A 27,897-nucleotide genomic window follows, 5' to 3' on the forward strand; every position below is an offset into this window, starting at 1 on the left:
CTGTGCACGTGTGTGCGTGGCTGTCTTCCTGGCCTAATGAGAGGTGCTGTGCATCACTGGCTCCCCTCATAATGAAGCTTGTCACAAAAATGAATGAGATTATATCTGCTGGGGCTGAGGCCATGTGAAATCACTGCCCCCCCCTCCATCCAGGAAATAGAAATAGAGAAATGGGAAGGAGGAAAGAGGAAAGGTATAGCTGTTATTAAATGGGTGAATGTCTATTCATTTGTAGACTAGCTGTGGAAATGACTGCAGTGTGTGTGTGTGTGTGTGTGTGTGTGTGTGTGTGTGTGTGTGTGTGTGTGTGTGTGTGTGTGTGTGTGTGTGTGTGTGTGTGTGTGTGTGTGTGTGTGTGTGTGTGTGTGTGTGTGTGTGTGTGTGTGTTTTATAGACTGGCTTTGGAAATGAAAGAATCAAGAATCTGGCCCAAGGTCTCATTTTTACTCCCCTAACAACCTCTTACAGGACGCCTACAATTGCATTTACGCAAAACTTTGTGCTCTGCCCTCGTTTGAAAAAATCGATATGAATCTGAGCAGCCCATCTAGTTCAATGAACAGTAATAACATGTATTTCTCTCTCCCTCAGCGTCGATATAAAATGACAGGGAAATATTGATTTGTATTCATAACATCGAAGTGGTGCGGTGTGTGAAGAAAGAAAGAGAAACAACAACAGAAATAGAACGCTAAACACTTGTGCTTGTCTCTGCAGCACATATACTAAAATGGGAGAAAACTCCACCCTCTGCAGTTAGACTTCAATTAGTGATCACCCAACTACAGGGGCTGATAATTAAATCAAAGTTCATTTTCTCGCTGCTCCTAAAAATAGCCTCATCATATTACATTGCCATTTCATCAGTCCTCACTCTAGACTCATGGCTGTTCTTTTGAAACATTAGGCATAATTAGTGAGTATTAATGTAGATTATGAAGAGCTCTCTGAGAGCTGGTTAAAGTGATTGGGGATGAGGAGGTCTCCAGTAGAGACTCCAGCTGGTTAAAGTGATTGGGGCTGAGGAGGTCTCTAGTAGAGACTCCAGCTGGTTAAAGTGATTGGGGCTGTGGAGGTCTCTAGTAGAGACTCCAGCTGAGCTGGTTAAAGTGATCGGGGCTGAGGAGGTCTCTAGTAGAGACTCCAGCTGGTTAAAGTGATTGGGGCTGAGGAGGTCTCTAGTAGAGACTCCAGCTGGTTAAAGTGATTGGGGATGAGGAGGTCTGTAGTAGAGACTCCAGCTGGTTAAAGTGATTGGGGCTGAGGAGGTCTCTAGTAGAGACTCCAGCTGGATTGGGGATGAGGAGGTCTCTAGTAGAGACTCCAGCTGGTTAAACTGATCGGGGCTGAGGAGGTCTCTAGTAGAGACTCCAGCTGGTTAAAGTGATTGGGGCTGAGGAGGTCTCTAGTAGAGACCTCAGCTGGTTAAAGTGATCGGGGCTGAGGAGGTCTCTAGTAGAGACTCCAGCTGGTTAAAGTGACTGGGGCTGAGGTCTCTAGTAGAGACTCCAGCTGGTTAACGTGATTGGGGCTGAGGAGGTCTCTAGTAGAGACTCCAGCTGGTTAAAGTGATTGGGGCTGAGGAGGTCTCTAGTAGAGACTCCAGCTGGTTAAAGTGACTGGGGATGAGGAGGTCTGTAGTAGAGACTCCAGCTGGTTAAAGTGATTGGGGCTAGTAGAGAGGTCTCTGAGGAGGTCGAGACTCAGCTGGTTAAAGTGATTGGGGATGAGGAGGTCTGTAGTAGAGACTCCAGCTGGTTAAAGTGATTGGGGATGAGGAGGTCTCTAGTAGAGACTCCAACTGGTTAAAGTGATTGGGGATGAGGAGGTCTCTAGTAGAGACTCCAGCTGGTTAAAGTGATTGGGGATGAGGAGGTCTCTAGTAGAGACTCCAGCTGGTTAAAGTGATTGGGGATGAGGAGGTCTCTAGTAGAGACTCCAGCTGGTTAAAGTGATTGGGGCTGAGGAGGTCTGTAGTAAAGACTCCAGCTGGTTAAAGTGATTGGGGATGAGGAGGACTGTAGTAGAGAATCCAGCTGGTTAAAGTGATTGGGGATGAGGTCTCTAGTAGAGACCCCAGCTGGTTAAAGTGATTGGGGCTGAGGAGGTCTCCAGTAGAGACTCCAGCTGGTTAAAGTGATTGGGGATGAGGAGGTCTCTAGTAGAGACTCCAGCTGGTTAAAGTGATTGGGGATGAGGAGGTCTCTAGTAGAGACTCCAGCTGGTTAAAGTGATTGGGGCTGAGGAGGTCTCTAGTAGAGACTCCAGCTGGTTAAAGTGACTGGGGATGAGGAGGTCTGTAGTAGAGACTCCAGCTGGTTAAAGTGATTGGGGCTGAGGAGGTCTCTAGTCGAGACTCCAGCTGGTTAAAGTGATTGGGGCTGAAGAGGTCTCTAGTAGAGACTCAAGCTGGTTAAAGTGATTGGGGCTGAAGAGGTCTCTAGTAGAGACTCCAGCTGGTTAAAGTGATTGGGGATGAGGAGGACTGTAGTAGAGACTCCAGCTGGTTAAAGTGATTGGGGCTGAGGAGGTATGTAGTAAAGACTCCAGCTGGTTAAAGTGATCGGGGCTGAGGTCTCTCATAGGGACTCCAGCTGGTTAAAGTGATTGGGGATGAGGAGGACTGTAGTAGAGAATCCAGCTGGTTAAAGTGACTATTGATGATGAGGCTTCTAGTAGAGACTCCAGCTGGTTAAAGTGATTGGGGCTGAGGAGGTCTCCAGTAGGTACAGGATCTGGTTGGCTGGCTTGAAAAAACTATGAAAACGGCGTGGGGTGCGTCTCGATAGTTTAAAGTGGCTTCCTCTCCTTGTCTGCTTTCCTTCACCTGAACAGATAGAGAAAACAGGTTGAATAATTATGATGGAAGAGTAATGAGGGAGATTTGTTACAGTACCACCTGTCCAGTTGTAGTCAGTTTAGATGAAGCTACAGTACCACCTGTCCCGTTGGAGTCCGTTTAGATGAAGCTACACTACCACCTGTCCCATTGGAGTCCGTTTAGATGAAGCTACAGCACCACCTGTCCCGTTGGAGTCAGTTTACATGAAGCTACAGTACCACCTGTCCCGTTGGAGTCAGTTTAGATGAAGCTACAGTACCACCTGTCCCGTTGGAGTCAGTTTACATGAAGCTACAGTACCATCTGTCCCGTTGGAGTCAGTTTAGATGAAGCTACAGTACCACCTGTCCCGTTGGAGTCAGTTTAGATGAAGCAAAGGAGACGAAGAGAGACAACATTTAAATACTATTGAAACTTTTTCCGCTACTCCTTAGCAACTGGACGCTGACTTTCACAACACTCACTCTACTCTGTCTCTCTCTCTTTAAATCTCTCTCTCTCTCTTTCTCTCTCTCTTGTCTCTGTCTCTCTCTCCCCCCCTCTCTCTCTCTCTTTCTCTCTCTCTTGTCTCTCTCTCTTTCTCTGTCTCTCTCTCTCTCTCCCCCTCTCTCTCTCTCTCTCTCTCTTTATCTCTCTCTCTCTCTCTTTATCTCTCTCTCTCTCTCTTTATCTCTCTCTCTCTCTCTCTCTCTCTCTTTATATCTCTCTTTCTCTGTCTCTCTCTCTCTCTCTCCCCCTCTTTATATCTCTTTCTCTTCTCTCTCTCTCTCTCTCTCTCTCTCTCTCAAGGAAATAGGAAAATAATAGTCCTTAATGAGAATGATGTCATTTTCTTAGGAGCACGTCTTTATTTCTTTAGTCTTTATCAGTCTGTTATGTAAAGTCAATTTGCGCTGAGCAGAGAGCGGCCTCTAAGAACTATTCAATTTTATGTTCATTTTACTTTCTTATAACTTTTTCTGTCTGCCTCATCCATTTTTCATAATTTGAATGAAGTTAAGATTTTGTAAGGAGCTGTCTTTTTTGTCCATTCAATGCATGGATTTCATGCTTATGCAAGCTGGTTTGAATGATAATTCTGGATCTTAAGTCGGCTCTACAACAGCATGGACTCAAATGCCTTTTCAATGATCAAGTGGAGAAAGTTATTTTAGTGACTCATATAGCCAGAAGTGTACAAAAGTCAAAGTCCCAAAACTGCTGATACTGGGATGTTTTTAGATGGAGTCAGTTTTTGACATTTTTTAAAATGAGGATGGATTGTATCCTACTGTATGGGCTCTGTCAGACACAGTAATGGTTTCTGGCAAACAGATGAGACCACTGATACTGTGTCTGTCTGTTATTCTGTCCGTCCATACTCCCCAAACCCACCTGATATAACCATCTGATGACTACTGCAGGACCATGTTTTTATGTGTCCTTCGAGAACATTGATTCGTAGCCTTCGCTACAAGCTGAATGGAAGCTTGAAAAGTGGTAAAAAACAGTCCAAATGAAAGGACTGCAATAGATTCTGTCCAAAAGTCCAATGCTCACCTTTGTAACACATCTACCTTGTTATTCTGTACTTTCAAAAAATATCCTCTATTTTTTCAAAGTAAGTATTGCTGTGTTGGTTTTGTTCCAGAGCGGTTCAACGTGTACCTGATGCCCACTCCCAACATGGACATCTATGGGGAGTGTACGATGCAGATCACCCATGAGAACATCTACCTGTGGGACATCCACAACGCCCGCGTCAAACTGGTTATGTGGCCCCTCAACTCACTGAGGAGATACGGACGAGACTCCACTTGGTTCACTTTCGAGTCGGGAAGGTGTGTGTGTGTGTGTGTGTGTGTGTGTGTGTGTGTGTGTGTGTGTGTGTGTGTGTGTGTGTGTGTGTGTGTGTGTGTGTGTGTGTGTGTGTGTGTGTGTGTGTGTGTGTGTGTGTGTGTGTGTGTGTGTGTGTGTGTGTGTGTGTGTGTGTGTGTGTGTGAGAGAGACAATCCATCAAGTTCACCAATGAGACAGAAGGGTATGCTCACAGTGATACACGGTCACCTCCCGTATGCTTCATAGGAGTCCCAATCACATCTCTCCTGGATCGAACCCTAACCCATTCACATCTCTCCTGGATCTGACCGTAACCCATTCACATCTCTCCTGGATCTGACCCTACCCCATTCACATCTCTCCTGGATCTGACCCTAACCCATTCACATCTCTCCTGGATCTGACCCTAACCCATTCACATCTCTCCTGGATCTGACCCTACCCCATTCACATCTCTCCTGGATCTGACCCTACCCCATTCACATCTCTCCTGGATCTGACCCTAATCCATTCACATCTCTTCTGGATCTGACCCTAACCCATTCACATCTCTCCTGGATCTGACCCTACCCCATTCACATCTCTCCTGGATCTGACCCTAATCCATTCACATCTCTTCTGGATCTGACCCTAACCCATTCACATCTCTCCTGGATCTGACCCTACCCCATTCACATCTCTCCTGGATCTGACCCTAACCCTAACCCATTCACATCTCTCCTAGATCTGGGACCGGTTTATCAACAGGAGAGGAAAACTGGTCACATGGGTCCTGATAAACAAACACACACACACACATATACACACATATATACATATACACACACACTGACACACACACACACACACACACACACACACACACACACACACACACACACACACACACACACACACACACACACACACACACACACACACACACACACACACACACACACACACACACACACACACACACACAGAGTTACTTTGGGAATAGTCTAAACTTTTTCAAAGGAAGTTTGAACTCTAAACATGTCAGCATATCCACATGTTCCACCCCCTCCAGGCTATGAGATGACAGGGTGTATCTGCTTTCTAAAGGCATATCTGTACCTCATGTTTTCTCTGTTTGTTCTAACCTGTGTATGTATCTGTAATAAAACTATATTGCCCCTCCCCCCCTCTCCCCCCCACTCTCTCTCCCTTCCTCTCTCTCCCCCTCTCCCCCCGCACCCCCCACTCTCGCTCCCCCACTCCCCGCACTCTCTCCCCCTCCCCCCACTCTCTCCCCCCTCCCCCCACTCTCTCTCCCCCTCTCTCTCTCCCCCTTTCCCCCCTCCCTCACTCTCCCCCACTCTCGCTCCCCCCCCCCACTCTCTCTCCCCCTCCCCCACTCTCCCCACCCCCACTCTCTCTCTCACCTCCCCCTCTCCCCCTCTCTCCCCCCCACTCTCTCTCCCCTCCCCTCTCCCCACCTCTCTCTCTCCCCACTCTCTCTCCCCTCCCCACTCTCTCTCCCCTCCCCACTCTCTCTCCCCTCCCCCTCTCTCTCCCCCCCCCCTCTCTCTCCCCTCCCCACTCTCCCCCTCCCCCTCTCTCCCCTCCCCATCTCTCCCCTCCCCATTCTCTCTCCCCCCCTCTCTCTCCCCTCCCCACTCTCTCTGTCTCTAGGATGTGTGACACGGGGGAGGGTCTGTTTACGTTCCAGACGCGGGAGGGAGAGATAATCTACCAGAGAGTCCACTCAGCCACCCTGTCCATCGCACAGCAACATGAGAGGATGATGGTAGAGATGAAGAAGAGCTCACAGGTAACACGCACAGACACACATAGTACACACGCACACACAGACAGACATAGTACACACACACACACACACACACAAATTCCTTGTGGTTATGGCCTAAGTTTCTTTCCTCTCTCTATGGTCAGTATGCTGTATTTAGGTATGGTTTTCTAAGGCTTGATGAGCCCTGGCCATATGGCCATGTTCCTGGACTCACTCCATATGGGAATACTGCAGAGTATACTGAAATACATGAATTACATGAAGAGGTTGTGGAACACAGTGGACACTTTGGTTATGGGTCATCATACCACAAATAGGACTTTTAGGTTCTAAAGAGATGTACTCGATATAATTGAAAGAGAAAAATGCAGTGACTGTAGTTTAAAACACACGTTTAGCTTTTTTGTGTGTTTTATTTCATATCATGGTATTGATCAAATGTTGTGAATTTGTACTGCATGTCATTTGTCCACAATATGCAGTAGCTACCTGTAATGCCTGTGGCTGTTTTTCCTACTTTGCACTCCCTAGAGGTGACTATACCCAGAGATAACAATTGCATCCCAAATTGCACCCTAATCTCTATCAAAACTAGTGGTCTAAAGTAGTGCACTATATATACAGTCAGCTGCCATTTGGAACGCAGTCCAACACACTGAAGATGATGTTGTTGTTGTCTCTGTTTCAGACCCACTCCAACCAGACAACGTTAACCAAGTCCATTTCTCTGCCTCGCAGTGCCTACTGGCATCACATAATGCGTCAGAACAGCGTGGGAGACATCTACAGCTACCAAGGTACAAACAGCAGAGCTCAGCCTGGCAGCCCAACAGCATTATCTGAACACGCACACTCACGCAGGCACACATTACCAGTAATGCTACCTGCTGGTAATATTGCTAGTAATATTCAATACCCCTGTAGTTCAACAGGACAGTGTAACATTATCAAAATCTGCAACTCTTAAGTCAATCAGTGATTTTATGACAAACAGCAAATAAATTAATGGTTGTATGTCTTCCCACAATGGCAAATATTTAAAACACAGCTAATAATGTAGGATTACAATATGACATGTCAGACATACAACATGCTCATCTGCACCATCGAGAGCATCTTGACTGGCTGCACCAGCGCTGGGTATGGCAACTGCTTGGCATCCGACCGCTAGGCGCTATAGAGGGTAGTGGGTATGGCACAGAACATCACTGGGGCCGAAAACATCACTGGGGCCGAAGGACAAAATAATTGTCAAAATAATTGCCACCCAGGCCACAAACTGTTCTCTCTGGTACCGCACGGCAAGCGTTACCAATGCACCAAGTCTGGACCTAACAGGTCCCTGAGCAGCTTCTAAACCATAAGACCATAAGCCATAAATAAGACTTCTAAGCAAAATGACTAAATAGCTAATCAAATCTCTACTACCCACACTACCTGCATTGGCCCTTTTTTGCACTAACTTTCTTGCACTTATTCTATGTACACACACCGGACTCTACCCACACACTCACACATACTTACACTGACATACTTACACTGACACACACTACATACGCCCACACACACATACCATGCACACACATGCCTACTGACGCAACAGACACATACAGTCACACACACACTTTCACACTCACCACATACACTGCTGCTACTATCTATTATATATCCTGTTGCCTAGTCAATTTACCCCTACCTACAGTTGATGTCGGAAGTTTATATCAAATCAAATCAAAGTTTATTTGTCACATGCACCGAATACAACAGGTGTAAACCTTACAGTGAAATGCTTACCTACAGGCTCTAACCAATAGTGCAAAAAAAGTATTAGGTGAACAATAGGTAAGTAAAGAAATAAAACAACAGTAAAAATACAGGCTATATACAGTAGCGAGGCTATATACAGTAGCGAGGCTATAAAAGTAACGAGGCTACATACAGACACTGGGTAGTCAGGCTGATTGAGGTAGTATGTACATGTAGATATGGTTAAAGTGACTATGCATATATGATGAACAGAGAGTAGCAGTAGCGTAAAAGAGGGGTTGGTGGGTGGTGGGTAGCAGGACGCAATTCAGATAGCCCGGTTAGCCAATGTGCGGGAGCACTGGTTGGTCGGCCCAATTGAGGTAGTATGTACATGAATGTATAGTTAAAGTGACTATGCATATATGATAAACAGAGAGTAGCAGCAGCGTACAAGAGGGGTTTGGGGGGGTAGCACACAATGCAAATAGTCCAGGTAGTCATTTGATTACCTGTTCAGGAGTCTTAAAAACTGTTGAGGAGCCTTTTTGTCCTAGACTTGGCACTCCGGTACCGCTTTCCATGCGGTAGTAGTGAGAACAGTCTATGACTGGGGTGGCTGGGGTCTTTGACCATTTTTAGGACCTTCCTCTGACACCGCCTGGTGTAGAGGTCCTGGATGGCAGACAGCTTAGCCCCAGTGATGTACTGGGCCGTGCGCACTACCCTCTGAAGTGCCTTGCGGTCAGAGGCTAAGCAATTGCCGTACCAGGCAGTGATGCAACCGGTCAGTATGCTCTCAATGTTGCAGCTGTAGAACCGTTTGAGGATCTCAGGACCCATGCCAAATCTTTTTAGTTTCCTGAGGGGGAATAGGCTTTGTCGTGCCCTCTTTACAACTGTCTTGGTGTGTTTGGACCATTCTAGTTTGTTGTTGATGTGAACACCAAGGAACTTGAAGCTCTCAACCTGCTCCACTACAGCCCCGTCGATGAGAATGGGGGCGCGCTCTGTCCTCCTTTTCCTGTAGTCTACAATCATCTCCTTAGTCTTGGTTAAGTTGAGGGATAGGTTGTTATTCTGGCACCACCTGGCCAGGTCTCTGACCTCCTCCCTATAGGCTGTCTCGTCTTTGTCGGTGATCAGGCCTACCACTGTTGTGTCGTCTGCAAACTTAATGATGGTTTTGGAGTCGTGCCTGGCCATGTAGTCATGGGTGAACAGGGAGTACAGGAGAGGACTGAGCACACACCCCTGGGGAGCTCCAGTGTTGAGGATCAGCTTGGCAGATGTGTTGCTACCTACCCTCACCACTTGGGGGCGGCCCGTCAAGAAGTCCAGGATCCAGTTGCAGAGGGAGGTGTTGAGTCGCAGGATCCTTAGCTTAGTGATGAGCTTTGAGGGTACTATGGTGTTGAACGCTGAGCTGTAGTCAATGAATAGCATTCTCACATAAGTGTTCCTTTTTTTCCAGGGGTGAAAGGGCAGTGTGGAGTGCAATAGAGATTACATCATCTGTGGATCTGTTTGGGGGGTATGCAAATTGGAGTGGGTCAGTGTTTCTGGGATAATGGTGTTGATGTGAGCCATTACCAACCTTTCAAAGCACTTCATGGCTACAGACGTGGGTGCTATGGGTCTGTAGTCATTTAGGCAGTTTGACTTTGTGTTCTTTGGCACAGGGACTATGGTGGTCTGCTTGAAACATGTTGGTATTACAGATTCAATCAGGGACATGTTGAAAATGTCAGTGAAGACACCTGCCAGTTGGTCAGCACATGCCCGGAGCACACGTCCTGGTAATCCGTCTGGCCCCGCAGCCTTGTGTATGTTGACCTGTTTAAAAAAACGTCTTACTCACGTCGGCTACGGAGAGCGTGATCACACAGTCGTCCAGAACAGCTGATGCTCTCATGCATGCCTCAGTGTTGCTTGCCTCGAAGCGAGCATAGAAGTAATTTAGCTCGTCTGGTAGGCTCGTGTCACTGGAAAGCTCGTGGCTGTACTTTCCTTTGTAGTCTGTAATAGTTTGCAAGCCCTGCCACATAAGATGAGTGTCGGAGCCGGTGTAGTATGATTCAATCTTAGCCCTATATTGACCCTTTGTCTGTTTGATGGTTCGTTGCAGGGCATAGCAGGATTTCCTGTAAGCTTCCGGGTTAGAGTCCCACACCTTGAAAGCGGCAGCTCTACCCTTTAGCTCAGTGCGAATGTTGCCATGGCTTCTGGTCGGAGTATGTACATACAGTCACTGTGAGGACGACATCCTCGATGCACTTATTGATAAAGCCAGTGACTGATGTGGTGTACTCCTCAATGCCACCGGAAGAATCCCGGAACATGTCCCAGTCTGTGATAGAAAAACAGTCCTGTAGTTTAGCATCTGCTTAATCTGACCACTTTTTTATAGACCCAGTCACTGGTGCTTCCTGCTTTAACTTTTGCTTGTAAGCAGGAATCATGAGGACAGAGTTGTGGTCAGATTTACCAAATGGAGGGCGAGGGAGAACTTTGTAGGCGTCTCTGTGTGTGGAGTACTGGTAATCTTTCCCTCTGGTTGCACCTTTAACATGTTGATAGAAATTTGGTAGAACTGATTTAAGTTTCCCTGCATTAAAGTCTCCGGCCACTAGGAGCGCCGCCTCTGGGTGAGTGGTTTCCTGTTTGTTATTTCCTTATAGAGCTGACTGGGTGCGGTCTTAGTGCCAGCATCTGTCTGTGGTTGTAAATAAACAGCCATGAAAAGTATAGCTTTTTCAACTTAGGTTGGAGTCAATAAAACTTGTTGTTCAACCACTCCACAAATTTCTTGTGAACAAACTATATTTTTGGCATTCGGTGAGGACATTTATTTTGTGCATGACACAAGTCATTTTTCCAACAATTGTTTACAGACAGATTATTTCACTTATAATTCACTGTATCACAATTCCAGTGGGTCAGAAGTTTACATACACTAAATTGTCTGCACCTTTAAACAGCTTGTAAAATTCCAGAAAATTATGTCATGGCTTTAGAAGCTTCTGTCAGGCAAATTGACATAATTTGAGTCAATTGGAGGTGTACCTGTGGATGTATCTCAAGGCCTACCTTCTTTGCTTGACATCATGGGAAAATCTAAAGAAATCAGCCAAGACCTCAGAATTGTTTCCCCAAATGCCTGAAGGTACCACGTTCATCTGTACAAACAATAGTACGGAAGTATAAACACCATGGGACCACACAGCCATCATACCGCTCAGGAAGGAGATGCATTCTGTCTCCTAGAGATGAACGTGCTTTGGTGCGATAAGTGCAACTCAATCCCAGAATTACAGCAAAGGATCTTGTGAATATGCTGGAGGAAACAGGTACAAAAGTATCTATATCCACAGTAAAACAAGTCCTATATTGACATAACCTGAAAGGCCGCTCAGCAAGGAAGAAGCCACTGCTCCAAAACTGCCATAAAATGCCAGACTACGGTTTGCAACTGCAGATGGGGACAAAGATCGTACCTTTTGAAGAAATGTCCTCAGGTCTAATGAAACAAAAATAGAAATGTTTGGCTTTTAAGACCATTGTTATGTTTGGAGGAAAAAAGGGGAGGCTTGCAAGCCAAAGAACACCATCCCAACCGTGAAACACGGGGGTTGCTTTGCTGCAGGAGGGAATGGTGCACTTCACAAAATAGATGGCATCAGGAGGGAGGACAATGAGGTGGATATATTGAAGCAACATCTCAAGACATCAGTCAGGAAGTTAAAGCATGGTATCAAATGGTCTTCCAAATGGACAATGACCCCAAGCATTTTTCCAAAGTTGTGGCAAAATGGCTTAAGGACAACAAAGTCAAGGTATTGGAGTGGCAATCACAAAGCCCCGACCTCAATCCTATAAAACGTTTGTGGGTAGAACTGAAAAAGCGTGTGTGAGCAAGGAGACCTACAAACCTGACTCAGTTACACCAGCTCTGTCAGGAGAAATGGGCCAAAATTCACCCAACTTATTGTGGGAAGCTTGTGGAAGGCTACCCGAAATGTTTGACCCAAGTTAAACAATTTAAAGGCAATGCTACCAAATACTATTTGAGTGTATGTAAACTTCTGACCCACTGGGAATGTAATGAAATAAATAAAAGCTGAAATAAATCATTCTCTCAACTATTATTCTGACATTTCACATTCTTAAAAAAAATGTGGTGATCCTAACTGACCAAAGACATGGATTTTTTACTAGGATTAAATGTCAAGAATTGTGAAAAACTGAGTTTAAATGTATTTGACAAAGGTGTATGTAAACTTCCGACTTCAACTGTAAATGTACAGTACGTATCTACCTCAATTACCTTGTACCCCTGCACATCGACTCGGTACTGGTACTCCCTGTATATAGCCATGTTATTACCTGATACTCCCTGTATATAGCCATGTTATTACCTGATACTCCCTGTATATAGCCATGTTATTACCTGATACTCCCTGTATATAGCCATGTTATTACCTGGTACTCCCTGTATATAGCCATGTTATTACCTGATACTCCCTGTATATAGCCATGTTATTACCTGATACTCTCTGTATATAGCCATGTTATTACCTGATACTCCCTGTATATAGCCATGTTATTACCTGATACTCTCTGTATATAGCCATGTTATTGTCTATTCCCTGTATTTAGCCATGTTGTTGTCTATTCCCTCTATATAGCCACGTTATGTTCTACTCCCTGTATATAGCCATGTTATTACCTGGTACTCCCTGTATATAGCCATGTTATTACCTGATACTCCCTGTATATAGCCATGTTATTACCTGATACTCTCTGTATATAGCCATGTTATTGTCTATTCCCTGTATATAGCCATGTTATTGTCTATTCCCTGTATATAGCCATGTTATTGTCTATTCCCTGTATGTAGCCATGTTATTTTCTACTCCCTGTATATAGCCATGTTATTTTCTACTCTCTGTATATAGCCATGTTATTGTCTATTCCCTGTATATAGCCAAGTTATGTTCTATTCCCTGTATATAGCCATGTTATTTTATATTCCCTGTATATAGCCATGTTATTGTGTATTCCCTGTATTCCCTGTATATAGCCATGTTATTTTCTACTCCCTGTATATAGCCATGTTATTTTATATTCCCTGTATATAGCCAAGTTATTGTCTATTCCCTGTATATAGCCATGTTATTGTCTATTCCCTGTATATAGCCATGTTATTTTCTACTCCCTGTATATAGCCATGTTATTTTATATTCCCTGTATATAGCCATGTTATTGTCTATTCCCTGTATATAGCCATGTTATTTTCTACTCCCTGTATATAGCCATGTTATTTTATATTCCCTGTATATAGCCAAGTTATTGTCTATTCCCTGTATATAGCCATGTTATTGTCTATTCCCTGTATATAGCCATGTTATTTTCTACTCCCTGTATATAGCCATGTTATTGTCTATTCCCTGTATATAGCCATGTTATTTTCTACTCCCTATATATAGCCAAAATATGTTCACTTGTTGCTTCTATTCGTTATTCACTGTGTATTTAATACTTGTGTCACTATTTCTATTTTTTATTAAATGTATTACCTTATCTTTAACTCTGCATTGTTGGAAAAGAAGCCTTAAGTAAGCATTTCACTGTTAGTCTACACCTGTTGTCTACGAAGCATGTGACATACAATTTGATTTGATTTCAAGCACATTTCTCTCCACTGTTTTCCTCTTAATCTGCTGTTTTCTTCTCCATTTGGAAAGCCGCAGCACTTATGTTCTCAACCCAGGGCTCTGCTCCTCTTGTCACAACAGGATTGTCTTATGGGACTGCATGTTGTTCTCAACCCAGAACTCTACTCCTCTTGTCACAACAGGATTGTCTTATGGGACTGCATGTTGTTCTCAACCCAGAACTCTACTCCTCTTGTCACAACAGGATTGTCTTATGGGACTGCATGTTGTTCTCAACCCAGAACTCTACTCCTCTTGTCACAACAGGATTGGGACTGCATGTTGTTCTCAACCCAGAACTCTACTCCTCTTGTCACAACAGGATTGTCTTATGGGACTGCATGTTGTTCTCAACCCAGAACTCTGCTCCTCCAGGATTGTCACTCTACTCCTCTTGTCACAACAGGATTGTCTTATGGGACTGCATGTTGTTCTCAACCCAGAACTCCTCTTGTCACAACAGGATTGTCTTATGGGACTGCATGTTGTTCTCAACCCAGAACTCTACTCCTCTTGTCACAACAGGATTGTCTTATGGGACTGCATGTTGTTCTCAACCCAGAACTCTATTGTCTTATGGGACTGCATGTTGTTCTCAACCCAGAACTCTACTCCTCTCCTCTTGTCACAACAGGATTGTCTTATGGGACTGCATGTTGTTCTCAACCCAGAACTCTACTCCTCTTGTCACAACAGGATTGTCTTATGGGACTGCATGTTGTTCTCAACCCAGAACTCTACTCCTCTTGTCACAACAGGATTGTCTTATGGGACTGCATGTTGTTCTCAACCCAGAACTCTACTCCTCTTGTCACAACAGGATTGTCTTATGGGACTGCATGTTGTTCTCAACCCAGAACTCTACTCCTCTTGTCACAACAGGATTGTCTTATGGGACTGCATGTTGTTCTCAACCCAGAACTCTACTCCTCTTGTCACAACAGGATTGTCTTATGAGACTGCATGTTGTTCTCAAGCCAGTGCAAAGTCACCGACAGCAATGCTTTCTATTGCATTCTACGTTGTCTTCTCCTTTCCTAAGACCACATTTTTGCATGAAGGTACTGCAACTTTTTTCTACGGTCAATACGGCCTCGTTCAGTCATGATCGTAGTTTCACAATTCTTCCCGGCAAGTGTTTGCAATGGCTTCAGACATCTCTAGTTCTACAGGGTCTGCCACATGGGATATATTAGACATTCATAGCACGGACTGTGTGAACAGGGAGCGCGCACACACACACATACATACATCTTGTACAGCTAACCTTGTGGGGTTAGCTCCTAAAGTAATTCTAACCCTAACATTAATTCTAACCTTAACCGTAAACCCACTTGGAATAGCGTGTTCAATGGAAACAAAGTTTTAAAACCTTGTTTCCTTTGAACATGCAATATAAATAAAGGCATTTTAATGAATTATATGAAGAGTGGCTTGGTCCTCTTTTCTTTTGATGACCAATTTACCCCTTTTACCAAAGAGCCCCTTCTTTCTACTACTGTGTATCTTCGCAGCGCTTCCCTTTCTTCCTTTTCCCCCTAGAAATAACATTTGACCCCGTGGGGACTAAAAAATGTCCCCAATTGGTCAAATTTTTGGTTGTTTACTATTCTTGTGGGGACTTCTGGAATAGTTAAATAGTAGTTAAGCACGTCCACACACACGCACGCAGGTGCGTACGTTTGGCCAAATCGAGAACGAAGATAGTATCACCAATACCAGGTTAGTTGAAAAATCTATGGCATTGTTTTGTTTAGGCAAACCTGTAGCCCCCAATAATGGATTCAAAAAATCTTTAGTTATATCACATTATGTGCTTTACAATCTGTAGCTAAGACATATGTAATAACCATGTTAAGTCACTATGTAGGGTTGCTATGCAGTTCAATAGATCTGGGAAATTGAGGAGACACTGGTTAAAGACTTGTTTAAGGCAGACTTGGCTCTTTTGGTTGATGGCAGCCATGTTTTATCCTCACTCTGCAGGTATTACCCCCATACCCCTTACACACCATCTTGAGCCTATTTTCTATGTTGAAACTTTAAATATGGGGCATCTCCTTCCCCAGGCATAGGACCTCAACCTGATCCTGGATGACTCTATACACACAACATGAGATCCCTGAACACACATGCATCTCTATACACACAACATGAGATCCCTGAACACACATGCATCTCTCTACACACAACATGAGATCCTGAACACACATGCATCTCTATACACACACACATAAATACATGTGCACGTGAACACGCGCACACGTTCTGCAATTCATGAATCAGTGGAGTAGTAGAGCAGTTTGACCTGGTTCCCTGGGTCTCACTTTGCCAATGATGAATCAATACTACAATAAAACAGCAAAATAACTGCATTATTATCGATAACGAGGTGAGATATGTAAGATGTGACGTATATGGACCAGACTAGCCCCCTGTGTCTCAGTGGGCCCGTAATGATCATATAATATAGCAAGCCTATGATAATACCACTATAATACCATTATTAGTACTATTTTAATACTGTATATTAACTGAGTATGGGCTGATTGGGGTGTACGTGGAGGTGAGACATGCTAGACAGAACGTGTGGACCAGACTAGCCCCTGTGTGTCACTGTACCTGTGATGAATCTATAATAAAGCTTATGATATAAAAATCCAGTATAGTAACAGGACAGTGACTATATTAATACTGACTATGGGCTGATTTGGGTGTGGGTGGAGGTGAGAGTGTTAGATTAGCCCCCTATGTGTCACTGTGCCGTGATGAATCTGCAATCAGCATGCTTAATTGGCTGAGTCATGGTCGGGTTGTGTTTAAATACCCATGAGTCCTCTGGAATAATGAAGGAACACTGGTTCTTGTCCCATCCAGCTTTACTGCTTTGCTATATGTTTATTTATTTTTCTCTCTCATTCAGTTAATCGGAGAACCAGAAATAAATTAGCTGCTTTTTGTGTGTGTGCAAAAGTTTCTGTTTCGATTAGACTTGGGCTGAAATGTTAGAGACTTCTAGGAAAGTTTTGGTTTGGTTGCAAATGAAATGAGTACAGGCAAGGTAGCAGTGCAAACTGTATGAATATAAACCATACACTTATTTGAACCATTTCAGTAATGGTGAGATACAGAGAGGAACTGCATTAAAGGTCCAATGCAGGAGTTTTTATCTCAATATCAAATCATTTCTAGGTAATATTATAGTAACTTACTGGGATTGTTTTTGATTAAAATGGTTGACAAGAAACAAAAAACGCCTCTTAGCAAAGAGCAATTTCTCAAGCAAGAATTTTGTTAGGGTGTCTGGGAGGGGTTTGATTGGGGAGGGTAAAATGGAAATCTAGCTGTTATTGGCAGAGAGCAGTGGCTCTCTTTCTTAATTGGTATATTAAGTAAGTTACCGCCTCGGGATGTTACCATCCCACCAAAACAGGCAGAAATTTCAGGTAGTCTTTTCAAACAGCTTTTACACTGAAATGAAATTGACATCATTTTTAGATTTTCACAGTATTATTCCAGCCTCATAGTGTGAAAATACATATAACACACAGGCAAATTTTGTTTTTGAATGCACTGGACCTTTAATACACCTTGACAGGCAGATCGGTTTTAGGTACTCATGTCAAAAACGTCAGGTTGAGGAGTAATACTATATATTCACATAAATGAAGAACACTACATGAATTGGCATTTGAAGATAGTACACTCTTAGAAAAAAAGGTTATATCTACAACCTAAAAGGGTTGTTTGCCTGTCCCCATAGGATATCCCTTTGAGAATCAGTTTTTTGTTCCAGGTCGAACCCTTTCCACAAAGGGTACTACATGGAACCCAAAAGTGTTCTAGATTGAACCCAAAAGAGTTCTCCTATGGGGACAGCCGAAGAACCCTTTTGGAACCCTTTTTCTATGAGTGTACATTTCCCTCAGTATGCCATGTGTTGGTGACATACAGTGCCTTCAGAAAGTACTCACACCCCTTTAAAAAAAAATGTGAAAAAAATATATACAGTACCAGTCAAAAGTTTGGACACACCTACTCATTCCAGGGTTTAGCTTTATTTTTACTATTTTCTACATTGTAGAATAATAGTGAAGACATCAAAACTATAAAATAACACATATGGAATCACGTAGTAACCAAAAAAGTGTTCAAATATATATATTATTATAACGTTTCAGGTAAGACCCAAATGCCTTCTGTGTTAAAGTAGCAATGTTTATTACAGCAACAGAGGCAGATAAACAACAGGTCAAGGCAGGCAGGGGTCGATAATCCAGAGTGGGGGGGCAAAGGTACAGGACGGCAGGCAGGCTCAGGGTCATGAGCAGGCAGAGTGGTCAGGCAGGCAGGCACAGAGTCCGGACAGGCAAGAGTCAAAACCAGGAGGGCAAGAAAAGAGAGAATAGGGAAAAGCAGGAGCTGAGAAAAATGCTGGTTGACTTGACAAACAAGACAAACTGGCAACAGACAAACAGAGAACACATGTATAAATACACAGGGGATAACTGGGAAGATGGGCGACACCTGGAGGGGGGTGTAGACAATCACAAGGACAGGTGAAACAGAAGAGGGCGTGACAATTATTTAGATTAGAGATTCTTAAAATTAGCCACCCTTTGCCTTGATGACAGCTTTGCACACTCTTGGCCTTCTGTCAACCAGCTTCATGAGATAGTCACCTGGAATGCATTTCAATTAACAGGTGTTCAGAAGTATACAGAAGATAGCCCTATTTGGTTAGTCCATTTTATGAACAGCTCAAATAAGTAAAGAGAAATGACAGTCCATCATTACTTTATGACATGAAGGTCAATCAATCTGGAAAATTTGAAGAACTTTGAAAGTTTCTACAATTGCAGTAGCAAAAACCCATCAACCGCTATGATGAAACTGGCTCTCATGAGGACCGCCACAGGACATGAAGACCTAGAGTTACCTCTGATACAGAGAATGAGTTCATTAAAGTTACTATTCTCAGAAATTTCAGGCCAAATAAATGCTTCACAGACTTCAAGTCACAGACACATCTCAACATCAACTGTTCAGAGGAGACTGCGTGAATCAGGCCTTCATTGTCAAATTGCTGCAAAGAAACCACTACCAAAGGACACCAATATGAAGAAGAGACTTGCCAAGAAACACAAGAAATGGACATTAAACTGGTGGAAATCTGTCGTTTGGTCTGATGAGTCCAAATTTGAGATTTTTGGTCTTTGTGAGATGCAGAGTAGGTGAACGGATGATCTCTGCATGTGTAGTTCCCACCGTGAAGCATGGAGGAGGAGGTGTGATGGTGTGGGGATGCTTTGCTGGTGACACTTGGTCCTTTTATTTAGAATTCAAGGCACACTTAACCGTCATGGCTACCACAGCATTCTGCAGTGATATGCCATCCCATCTGGCTTGTGCTCAGTGTTTTTCAACAGTTTAATGTCCATTTCTTGTGTTTCTTGGCCACACCTCCAGGCTTTGTAAGGGCTATTTGACCAAGAAGGACAGTGATGGTGTGCTGCATCAGATGACCTGGCCTCCACAATCACTCAACCTCAACCCAACTGAGATGGTTTGGGATGAGTTAGACCGCAGAGTGAAGGAAAAGCAACCAACATGTGCTCAGCATATGTGGTAACTCCTTCATGACTGCTGGAAAAGCATTCCTCATGAAGCTGGTTGAGAGAATGCCAAGAGTGTGCAAAGCTGTCATCAAGGCAAAGGGTGGCTATTTGAAGAATCTAAATCTAAAATATATTTTGATTTGTGTAACACTTTTTTTAGTTACTCGATTATTCTGTATGTGTTATTTCACAGTTTTGATGTCTTCACTATTATTCTATAATGTAGAAAATAGTCAAAATAAAGAAAAATACTTGAATGAGTTGGTGGGTCCAAACTTTTGAATGGTACTATACATTTACAACAACAAAAAATATATGGGGATATAATATAATAAGTTGCTCTGTGTGCAATAACATTGGTTAAGATGTTTTTTAACCATCTATCCCATCTCTGTGCCACACACAATTATAGAGAAGTGAATTTCAAGCACAGATTCAACCACAAAGACCAGGGAGGTTGTCCAATGCCTCGCAAAGAAAGGCATCTATTTGTAGGTGGGTGGGGCAAAAACAGACACTAAATAGCCCTTTGAGCATGGTGAAGTTATCAATTACACTTTGGATGGTGTATCAATACACCCAGTCACTACAAAGATACAGACGTCCTCCCATTTGCCGGAGAGGAAGGAAACTGCTCAGGGGTTTCACCGTGAGACGAATGGTGATTTTAAAACAATTACAGAGTTTGGCTGTGATAGGAGAAAACTGAGGATGGATCGACAACCACCTAGTCACTCCACAATACTAACCTAAATGACAGAGTGAAAAGAAGGAAGCCTGTACAGATAACACATATTTCAAAACATGCATCATGTTTGCAATAAGGCACTGAAGTAAGACTGCAGAAAATGTGGCAAACAAATACAATTTTGGTCCTGAATACAGAGCGCTATGTTTGGGGAAAATCCAATATAACACATCACTGAGTACCAGTCTTCATATTTTCAAAAAGGGTGGTGGCTGCATCATGTTATGGGTATGCTTGTCATTGGCAAAGAATAGGTTTTTTTTAATGAAGGTAAAGAGATATGCACAGGCAAAATCATATAGGAAAATCTGGTTCAGTCTGCTTTCCAACACACACTGGGAGACAAATTCACCTTTCAGCAGGACAATAACCTAAAACACAAGGCCAAATATACGCTGTTAGAAGTGTCACTGCAGACAACCTGGTTCGAATCCAGACTATCACACCCAGCCGTGATTGGGAGTCCCATAGGGTGGCGCACAATTGGCCCAGCGTCGTCTGAGTTTGGCCTGGGTAGGCTGTCATTGTAAATAAGAATTTGTTCGTAACTAACTTGCCTAGTTAAATATAAAATCAATTAGCAGCTTGAAGAATAATGGGCAAATATTATACAATCCAGGTATGCAAAGCTCTTAAAGACTTACCCCAAGCCAACTCCTCATTTGGCTGCCTTTCCTTCCAGTTCTCTGCTGCCATTGACTGGAATGAATTGCAAAAATCTCTGAAGCTGGAGTCTTATATCTCCCTCACTAATATTAAGCATCAGCTGCCAGAGCTGCTTACCGATCATTGCACCTGTACACAGCTTATCTGTAAATAGCTCCCCCAAGTATCTCATCCCCATATTGTTATCTCAACTTGCACATTCATCTTCTGCAAATCTATCACTCCAGTGTTTAATTGCTAAATTGTAATTATTTTGCCACTATGGCCTATTTATTGCCTTATCTCCCTAATCTTACTACATTTGCACACACTTGTCATGTCTTTGGCATCATTAAACTGAAGACTGTTAGTATATCAAATAAATTCTCTGTAATTATTATTACGTGATTAACTAATCAGGTAAATGTAATTAACTAGGAAGTCAGGGCACCAAGGAAAATACTCAGATTACAAAGTTATACTTTTCCTAATATAACTTTAAGATATTTTAATATCTGATCAATTAGTCTTCTAATTAATGAGTTATTCTTTACCTTACATTAGTCTCATTCCAAAACTCGGCACGAACCCAGTCTTCACTATGAGTCATCCATACATGGATTGTCTCAATCATTTATTCATTAGCTAAATAAATAATCACAGAAATGCACACACATACAAACAAACAAAGTAGATATGTTTACAAGGAAATGATAGGGGATGTGCCCTAGTGGGCTAAACCGGCATGGCGGCTTGGTAGGCAAAGGGACTGAGAAGGACGCGAAAGACAAAAGAGTCACTACACAGTTGATAATTATAACAATTAAATGCTACTCCTTTGCACATGAACGCTCACTCATTCGGGAATAATTGCAATCAGTATGTATATTTACGCTCAGTGTGTCGTCATGACCTCTGTTGGAAAGTTAGTTTCTGTTGTAGAGTTTTTCCGCCCTCTCTCTCTCTCTTCCGTGGTTAGAATGGATAGTTCAGAGTCCCATTCAGAAATGTTGTTATAGATAGATGTTTTGGCGGTTGTCCTCGCATTCATGGGTACTTAATTTCTAGCTGCAGACTAGTAATTAGTATCAAAGATTTGCTCTTATTCTGTTGGTATCGATAGTCTCAGAGTTTCAACAACCATTACAACCTTAGCTTATACTCAGGTTTATGGTCTCTACTCAAACATTAGCCCTCTCGATAATCGAGGTAAGCTGGTCTGAAGGGAATTCCTCCCGGTGGGGGTTATAATCGTAACAGTAGAAAGAGGCTGTCCCGTGATGCCAGATCTGTACTCAGTCTGTGCTCATGGGGCGTGCCAATGATTTAGTTAAACTCCAAAGGGAATTGGAGTTTCCTTCATTAAACCGTTTAAAATCACGTTACATAATTTCACAAATAGTGTCATCTTTACTCATTCATTTTATACAACAATTAGATGCAAGCCTCACAACTGAGACTCTTGTATAAACAGAGTTATGGTAATGTAACGTTATTGTCTTTCCTGAGGTCCACAAATTGTACAAAACGGACCTATTCATATCTGGCTACTTCATCGACCATTTATACCTTCTCCAGAACATGGATATTGTTCAGTTCTCAAGTTCTGTGATGTGGAAGAAGTTTCTTTGTTCTCTCTATGAAAACTCACTCTCTCTCTTATACTCTGGCCATGAGGAGAGAACTCCTCTAGGAATGTATGACCTGCCTAACAGAGCCTGTTGGTAGGGGGAAGACAGAGAGGTGGTGAGAGAGAGAGGGGGTGGTGCAGAGAGAGGGGGATGGTACTCGCTATCCCCAAGGAGGGCAACGTCATGACACACTGTATATAGATTTTTCTATTGTGTTATTGACTGGACGTTTGTTTATCCCTTGTGTAACTGTGTTGTTGTTTTTGTCGCACTGCTTTGCATTACCTTGGCCAGGTTGCAGTTGTAAATGAGAACTTGTTCTCAACTGGCCTACCTGGTTAAATAAAGGTTAAATAAAAATAAAATAAAAATCACAGCTGTAATCTCTGCCAAAGGTCACATAACGTTTTAATCCAACTTTGTAACATACAATTTGCCATAAGTCAAGGGTTGTGAATACTTTCTGAAGGCATTGTATGCAAAGAATACAACACCAGACCACTGCAAAATGTTTCATCTTCAATTTTTATAATGTGTTTCCCACCCACTCATTTGCTCTTTCTGTTTCGCTTATGTACTTGACACTTTAAATCAGTAAATATATAGAGAGAAAAAAGCAGACCCTTAGTCAAAGAAGATATCAATCATATTTCCTCTCTGAGATGATTTTAAAGTCTTACTAATAACCACAAGACAAAATGACTGGCTTTTTATATTCTTACAAACGCTCCATGTTTAATAGAAGGCCGTTTTTTCCTTTGAGAGAGGAGAATGGTGCTGTTTGTTTCCCACTGAGAGAGTGAGTGCACTTTAAAGTTTTAAAGGCAAGATAAAAAATCAAGCCCCAACGCCTGTCTGAAACGGTTCAATTACCCCAACTGATATTGGAATGGAAATGCACAAGAATTGCTGGTTTTAGAGATAATTGTTCAGTTATTTCTCTCTCTCCTTCTCTCTGTCTGTGTCCCTGCCTTCCTCTACCTCTCTCTCTGTCTATCCCTTTTTCTCTGCCCCCCACTCCTGTAAACACTCTCATTCTCTCTCCCTCTCTGAAACGCATCTTTCAACAGTTATCCGCCTATCCGCAGCAGCAGCATTAGCAATTCTAATAGCAGTGTTCTTATTTGATCCTTTCAGAGTGATAAAAGTGGATTTTACTGAAAGGAGGAGAGGAAGTCAGTAAGGACATAGGATTATGATAGGAGAGAGAGTATGGTGATATTACTATCTCTACTGCAACAGGTACAACTTAAATAATGGATCGCTTGCAGCTTATGAATGTGCTGTACATTTGTAATGTCTCATTCAGTACCCTGGTTCTTGTCCCCAGCCCTCTTTCTCTCTCGTGCTCTCTCTTGCCTTCTCTCTCTCACGCTCTCTCGCACTAGTGCATACTCTCTCTCTAGCTCACACTTTCTCTCGCACGTATGCTCTCACTTTCTCTGTCTCTCTGTCTTGCATGCTCGTGCTCTCGCTCTCTCTCTCTCTCTCGCGCACTCAATTAAATTCAAGGGGCTTTATTGGCATGGGAAACATGTTAACATTGCCAAAGCATGTGAAGTAGATAATATACAAAAGTGAAATAAACAATAAAGATGAACAGTAAACATTACACTCACAGAAGTTCCAAAAGAATAAAGACATTACAAATGTCATATTATGTATATATACAGTGTTGTAACGATGAGCAAATGGTTAAAGTACAAAAGGGAAAATAAATAAACATAAATATGGGTTGTATTTACAATGGTGTTTGTTCTTCACTGGTTGCCCTTTTCTTGTGGCAACAGGTCACAAATCATGCTCCTGTGATGGCAGACTGTGGAATTTCACCTAGTAGATATGGGAGTTCATCAAAATTGGGTTTGTTTTCGAATTATTTGTGGATATGTGTAATCTGAGGGAAATATGTGTCTCTAATATGGTCATACATTTCAGGAGGTTAGGAAGTGCAGCTTCTTTAAGAGGAGCCTCTTACAGGTCTGTGAGAGCCAGAAATCTTGCTTGTTTGTAGGTGACCAAATACTTATTTTCCACCATAATTTGCAAATAAATAAATTAAAAATCCTACAATGTGATTTTCTGGAGAAAAAAATTCTCATTTTGTCTGACATAGTAGGAGTGTACCTATGATGCAAATAACAGGCCTCTCTCATCTTTTTAAGTGGGAGAACTTGCACAATTGGTGGCTGACTAAATACTTTTTTGCCCCACTGTATATGTTGAAGAGGTTGGGGCTTAACTCTTGAAACTCCCCATCCCGGATCCGGGATTGTGACTAAGCCTCAGGCTCATTAGCATAACGCAACGTTAACGATTTCTGAAAATCGCAAATAAAATTAAAATAATGCGTTTGCTCTCAAGCTTAGCCTTTTCTTAACAACACTGTCATCTCAGATTTTCAAAATATGCTTTTGAACCATAGAAATTGACTAATTTGTGTAAGAGTATGCAAAGCTAGCATAGCATTTTGTGTAGCATGTAGCACGCAACATTTTCACAAAAGCCAGATAACCAAATAAATAAAATCATTTACCTTTGAAGAGCTTCTGATGTTTTCAATGAGGAGACTCCCAGCCACATACCAAATGCGCAGTGTTTCCTGAAAGCGTCTGTGTGTAGGAGAAATCGTTCCGTTTTCTACATTGCGCCTGGCTACCGAAACGAACCGAAAATGCAGTCACCTACAACGTGAAACTTTTTCCGGATTAACTACATAATATCGACCGAAACATGGCAAACGTTGTTTGGAATCAATCCTCAAGGTGTTTTTTCACATATCTCTTCATTGACATGCAGTTCGTGGAAGCTTGCTTCTCTCTCTGTCCCCCATGGAAAAATACTGGCAGGTGACTTTTGCGCACCAATTTCGGCGCAGGACACCGGGCGGACACGTGGTAAATGTGGTCTCTTATGGTCAATCTTCCAACGATCTGCCTACAAATACGTCACAATGCTGCAAACACCTTGGGGAAACGACAGAAAGGGCAGACTCATTCCTCTTGCGTTCACAGCCATATAAGGAGATCATGAAAGACAGAGCCTCAAAAATCCTTGTCATTTCCTGGATGCCAAGTCATCTTGGTTTTGCCTGAAGCTCACGTTAAAGGGCACGCACAGAGAAGATATTTGTATTTCTGGACACGTCAGAGTGTTTTCTTTCGAACAGTAGCAATTATATGCATAGTCGAGCATCTTTTTGTGACAAAATATCTTGTTTAAAACGGGAACGTTTTTCTTCCAAAAATGAAATAGCGCCACCATAAGTGTAAGAGGTTAAGCTGTATCCCTGTCTCACCCCAGGGCCCTGTGGGAAGAAATGTGTATGTGTTTTTGCCTATTTTATCTGCACACTTGTTGTTTGTGTACATGGATTTTATAATGTTGTATGTTTTTCCCCCAACACCACTTTCCATCAATTTGTATAGCAGACGCTCATGCAAAATTGAGTCGTAGGCTTTTTTTTTAATCAACCAGTCATGAGAAGACTTTGCCTTCGTTTTGGTTTGTTTGTTTGTCAATTAGGGTGTGCAGGGTGAATACATGGTCTGTCGTATGATAATTTGGTAAAAAGCCAATTTGACATTTGCTCAGTACATTGTTTTCACTCGTTTTTGTTGGTTATGTTGTCATAGTTGTAGCTTGAGGGGCATATGGGGGAGAGAATGCTGTCCCCTCCATGTAGGTGTTTGTCCCCCTGTGTGCTGAGGGTGTCAGGTTCTTGTCCAGTTCTGGCATTTAGGTCACCACAGACTAGTACATGTGTCAGGACCCGGTTACGAACCCGGGTCTCCGGAGTGAGAAACAGTCACTTAACCAACTGAGCCACGAATAGTCGGCAGAACCCAGAAGATGAGGCAGACACAGCAGTACTTGAGACGGTGTATTTAATAAAGTAAAAAGTGAAGTCCTTCAGGAAAACATGTAACTCCACAACCTCAAAAGGAATTCCACAAGAACAAGGTAATCCACAAGGTAATCCTCCAAGACAAAAAGGTAAATCCACAAGGTGGTAGGTATAGCATAAAAAGCCTCAAAAGATACTCAAAAATAAATAAACAAGAACAAAAAACAGAATTCCACAAGAGCGTCCACCGGGATCAACAAGAGTTCACAGAATACTAGGGCTGGGTGCTAACATACAAACACAGAGCAAAGAACTGAGGGAAACTAAGGGTTTAAATACAATCAGGGGAAACGAGGCACAGGTGCAAATAATAATGGAGATCAAGGGAAAACAAAAGGTCAAAAAGCACAATGGGGGCATCTAGTGACCAAAAACCGGAACAACCCTGGCCAAATCCTGACAGAATCCCCCCCCCTAGGAACGGCTCCTGACGTTCCTACCAGCTCTCTCGGGGTGGAGGGCCGTGAACTGACGAATGAGGTCAGGGTCCAGTATGTCTTTGGCAGGAACCCAGGAGCGCTCCTCGGGACCGTAGCCTTCCCAGTCCACCAGATACTGCCAGGACCGCTGCACCCGGCGGGAATCCAGTATCCGATGGACGGTATAAGCCGGCTGGACTCCAATGACACAAGGCGGAGGGGGAGGTCTGTCTGCCGGGACAAGGGGAGAAAAAACAACAGGTTTTAATAAGGAAATGTGAAACGTGGGATTAATCTTAAGGGATCTGGGTAAGTGTAGGCGATAAGAAACTGGGTTAACTCTCCTGGCAACCTTAAAGGGACCGATGTATCTTTGGGACAGCTTGCGAGACTCCACCCGTAGTGGTAAGTCTCTTGTGGAGAGCCAGACTCTCTGGCCGGGCGCAGGGTAGGCCGGGACGGCGACGTCTGTTGGCTTGTTGTTGGTACCTTTGTGAGGAACGCATAAGATTAAGACGGGTCTTCCTCCACATAAGCCGACAGCGTCTGACGAACTTCAAGGCTGAAGGCACTCTGACTTCTGCCTCCTGGTCCGGGAACAATGGAGGGGCATAGCCAAACTGACACTCGTGCGGGGACATACCAGTGGAGGAGGAGCGCAAGGTGTTGTGCGCGTATTCGGCCCAAACAATAAAGGACGACCATGTGGACGGGTTGTTACGAGTCATACATCGGAGGGTGGTTTCCAGCTCTTGATTCATCCTCTCTGTTTGGCCGTTGGACTCCGGATGGTACCCTGAAGATAGACTGGCAGAAGCCCCCATGAGTTGGCAGAAGGCCTTCCAAAACCTTGAGGCGAACTGGGGACCTCTGTCAGAAACCATATCTTGAGGAATGCCGAAGACTCGAAACACATGATTAATTACCAACTCAGCCGTTTCCTTGGCAGAAGGTAACTTAGTCAGAGGGACGAACCTGGCCGCCTTTGAAAACCTGTCGATTATGACTAGGATAGTAGTATTGCCATGGGAT

At 43.2% G+C, this 27,897-nt stretch overlaps 1 protein-coding gene across 1 annotated transcript in view; it reads left to right on the plus strand.

The window, feature by feature from the left end:
• dok6 (docking protein 6) overlaps positions 1–27,897 on the plus strand; it is a 90,785-nt gene that overhangs the window by 41,179 nt on the left and 21,709 nt on the right. Inside the window, exons 5-7 of the mRNA XM_064949238.1 lie at positions 4,473–4,662; positions 6,317–6,455; positions 7,123–7,231. Coding sequence (XP_064805310.1) covers positions 4,473–4,662; positions 6,317–6,455; positions 7,123–7,231 — 438 coding nt within the window. The remainder of the gene's footprint in view (positions 1–4,472; positions 4,663–6,316; positions 6,456–7,122; positions 7,232–27,897) is intronic.

The sequence above is a fragment of the Oncorhynchus masou genome, chromosome 30 (genome assembly GCF_036934945.1).
Source record: "Oncorhynchus masou masou isolate Uvic2021 chromosome 30, UVic_Omas_1.1, whole genome shotgun sequence".
Lineage (NCBI taxonomy): Eukaryota > Metazoa > Chordata > Actinopteri > Salmoniformes > Salmonidae > Oncorhynchus > Oncorhynchus masou.